This window comes from Sitodiplosis mosellana, unplaced genomic scaffold (genome assembly GCF_009176505.1).
Source record: "Sitodiplosis mosellana isolate CC-2019 unplaced genomic scaffold, AAFC_SMos_1.0 Smas_scaffold_6537, whole genome shotgun sequence".
In the NCBI taxonomy this organism is placed as follows: domain Eukaryota; kingdom Metazoa; phylum Arthropoda; class Insecta; order Diptera; family Cecidomyiidae; genus Sitodiplosis; species Sitodiplosis mosellana.
The window spans coordinates 58-2,843 of record NW_022601747.1 but is presented as its reverse complement, the minus strand read 5'-3'; the positions used below and the strand labels follow the sequence as shown (position 1 = coordinate 2,843).

Here is a 2,786-nt window from a genome sequence, read left to right as displayed (position 1 = left end):
AAACAATAAGGTGATTTCAAATGAAATTTCGATTTTGTGTTTTCAAACATTTTCAAATTACCCATTTACAATTTCTAGTCATACGATCGGCTGGCGCACATGAATCTTTATTTCCACTAAAATTCCATACATACAAATTCGTTATCTTTACTCTATGTCGATATACTGAACACAACAATTGTATAAATTGAAATATTGAATGTATTGCAGTGTCTTGGCGTATGTCGTGATCGATCAAATGTACAATTGATGCTGTTCAATTTAGTCTCTACAGCACAGCCTCCCCGAGTGGTTGGTGTATTCATTGATGATTAATAAAAATTTAAAAATCACAAGTGGTACGGAGAAGAGTGAGAATATTCGTTTCAAACTGACTGCTTGTTTCAATTTGCGGCATAAATTTAAAATAATAAAAATTCTTCAAGTTCCACAATACAAAGTTCAAACATGCAACAAAGTTCTGAGCCCAGTGTTAATAGTGAAGTTAGTGGAACATGCAACAATATAGAAACGGGTATGGTAATTTCGGTTTTTTTTTTCTGCATAAATCGTTTATCTTCAAAGCTAAAGCCTCTCGTTCTCCACTGAAAATTTCTGTTCGAAATAAATAATTCGACTTCAATAATTTGTCAATTACCAGGGTCAACAAATCCAGTATGTGAATCCGAGGTACAAAAGCGGAACGTCGAACATTCCACTTCAAATATGGATACGTTGATACATTTGCTCAAAGCAAATATCGGCAATGGCTTTCTCGCAATGCCATTTGCATTTAAAAATGCTGGATTATACGTTGGCTTGGGTGGTTTAATTGTTATGGGCATCATTTGTACGCATTGTATGCATATGCTGTTAAGATGTTCAACCGTTCTTTGTCAAAAATTGAAATTACCCTCGATGGATTACTCGGAAGTCTGTTTCTACGCCTTTGATTCGGGCCCTCATGGTTTACGGAAATATGCTCGCTTCGCCAAGTAATAATTAGCTCCCAAATAATGTAAACATTTTGATATTTGGCCATACGTTTAAAATTGCTTCATTTCACAGAGGAACCGCAAATTTTTTCTTGGTCATTACTGAACTTGGATTTTGTAGCGTGTACATTCTGTTTGTTGCTGCCAACTTACAAAAAGTTGTAAATGATCATCACACACCCGAAATAGACATTCGATTATATATGGTTGCCATATTGATTCCATTGATTTTGATTAATTTTTTGAAGAATCTGAAATATTTAGCACCAGTGTCATTGATCGCATCGATTTTAACTGTAATTGGTAGGTTAAGGTCATATAGTGAGCAGCAGAGAAATGAAAATGATTTTCATGTGAATTAATCTTAGCTTTATCCTTCATATCCATCAGGCATCGCAATCACATTCTATTTCATATTACAAGATTTGCCCAATACAAGTACAGTGCCGAAATTTTCATCATGGGAACAATTTCCGCTGTATTTTGGAACGGCCATCTACTCAGTCGAAGGGATCGGCATTGTACTCCCGTTAGAAAACAATATGAAGAATCCCAAAGCATTTGGCGGATTAACTGGCGTTCTAAACACGGGTATGTTCATCACCGTTTTAATGTACAGTGCATTTGGATTCTTCGGCTACTTGAAATATGGTGATGATGTCCGAGGATCGATTACGTTGAATTTAGAGGCAAATAATAATCTCATAGCGTAAGTATGACTGGCATACGTATGTCAAAAATCGAGTTTTCTTGAAATGAACATGGAAATTGAAATATAATTGTCGTTTCATGTGTTTTAATCTCTTATTCAAAAGATTGGTTGAATCGGTTCGAGTGATGTTAGCGCTGGCCGTATTTCTAACGTACACTCTGGCATTTTACATTCCCATGAAGATAATTGGATCGTGGTTCCAGCAGTTCTTGTCCGACAAACATCAATGCATCGGTGATGGTGTTATGCGTGCTACTCTGACCTTCTTAACATGTATGTAAATATGCTTTCGATATACAGGGAAATGTAAAATAATAATGTTTTGTATCTGTTGCAGTCCTTGCTGCGGTTGCTGTACCAAAACTCGGACCTATCATATCGCTGATTGGTGCTTTTGGCTCGTCAAGTTTGGCTTTGGTCTTTCCGCCAATCCTCAAAATGATTGTATTTGATCTCAATGCAATGGGCCGATTCTACTGGAAATGTTGGCCCGATTTTGCTATCATTATGCTTGGTATTTTAGGCTTCATCTTTGGAACATATGTCAGTATTTTGGATTTAACCAAATAAAAATTTAAAATAAATGAAAGAAAGGAAAATGTGACGGTTTTTTTACTTTGTTTATTGACAATCGATGGTTATGTCTTTATTTGAAAACGTAATTTGAATTGTATCCATTTCATAAAATGTGCAATGTCAGCAGAAAGAGCGGTTAACCTGATTGACTTGAATAAATGTTTTTTTTAAACTTTGCGAAGTGATTTCTTTTCTATATTGGATTTTTTTGCATTTCATGAGAATGCGTGTACAATTTAAAAAACGATGAAAAAACAGAGTTGGAAGTCCAGATTCCAGAGTCGAGTGCGAAAATCAATTCTTCATTCGAAATATACACAATATTTAACTTTTTAGAATTCGATGGTTTCGCTTCTGACAATGTCCAGTTTTGGATTCATTTGGAATATTTAGCACGTTTTCAATAACATTTCCATCAAATTCAATAATTATGATTCAATCAGAGAATAACTGCACATAGATTTATTCAAATAAATTAAAAATATCAAATGAATGTCCGAGAATGAAAACGCAACTTCTATTCA

General features: G+C 34.8%; 1 protein-coding gene across 1 annotated transcript; it reads left to right on the top strand.

The window, feature by feature from the left end:
• The first annotated feature begins 244 nt into the window (after nucleotides 1–244).
• On the top strand, nucleotides 245–2,300 carry LOC129579767 (proton-coupled amino acid transporter 1-like). The gene is made up of 6 exons (XM_055469932.1): nucleotides 245–514; nucleotides 641–974; nucleotides 1,048–1,277; nucleotides 1,365–1,683; nucleotides 1,790–1,959; nucleotides 2,024–2,300. The coding sequence occupies exons 1-6, from the start codon at nucleotides 448–450 to the stop codon at nucleotides 2,254–2,256; spliced, it is 1,353 nt and encodes a 450-aa protein (XP_055325907.1). The 5' UTR covers nucleotides 245–447; the 3' UTR covers nucleotides 2,257–2,300.
• The last annotated feature ends 486 nt before the right edge of the window (nucleotides 2,301–2,786 follow it).

Excerpts from the sequence above, each read along its gene's own strand:
- LOC129579767 (XM_055469932.1), top strand. The coding sequence starts at position 448 with ATGCAACAAAGTTCTGAGCCCAGTGTTAATAGTGAAGTTAGTGGAACA. Across the intron at positions 1,278-1,364 it reads ATCGATTTTAACTGTAATTG|GCATCGCAATCACATTCTAT; the intron begins GTAGGTTAAGGT and ends CATATCCATCAG. Across the intron at positions 1,684-1,789 it reads GCAAATAATAATCTCATAGC|ATTGGTTGAATCGGTTCGAG; the intron begins GTAAGTATGACT and ends CTTATTCAAAAG.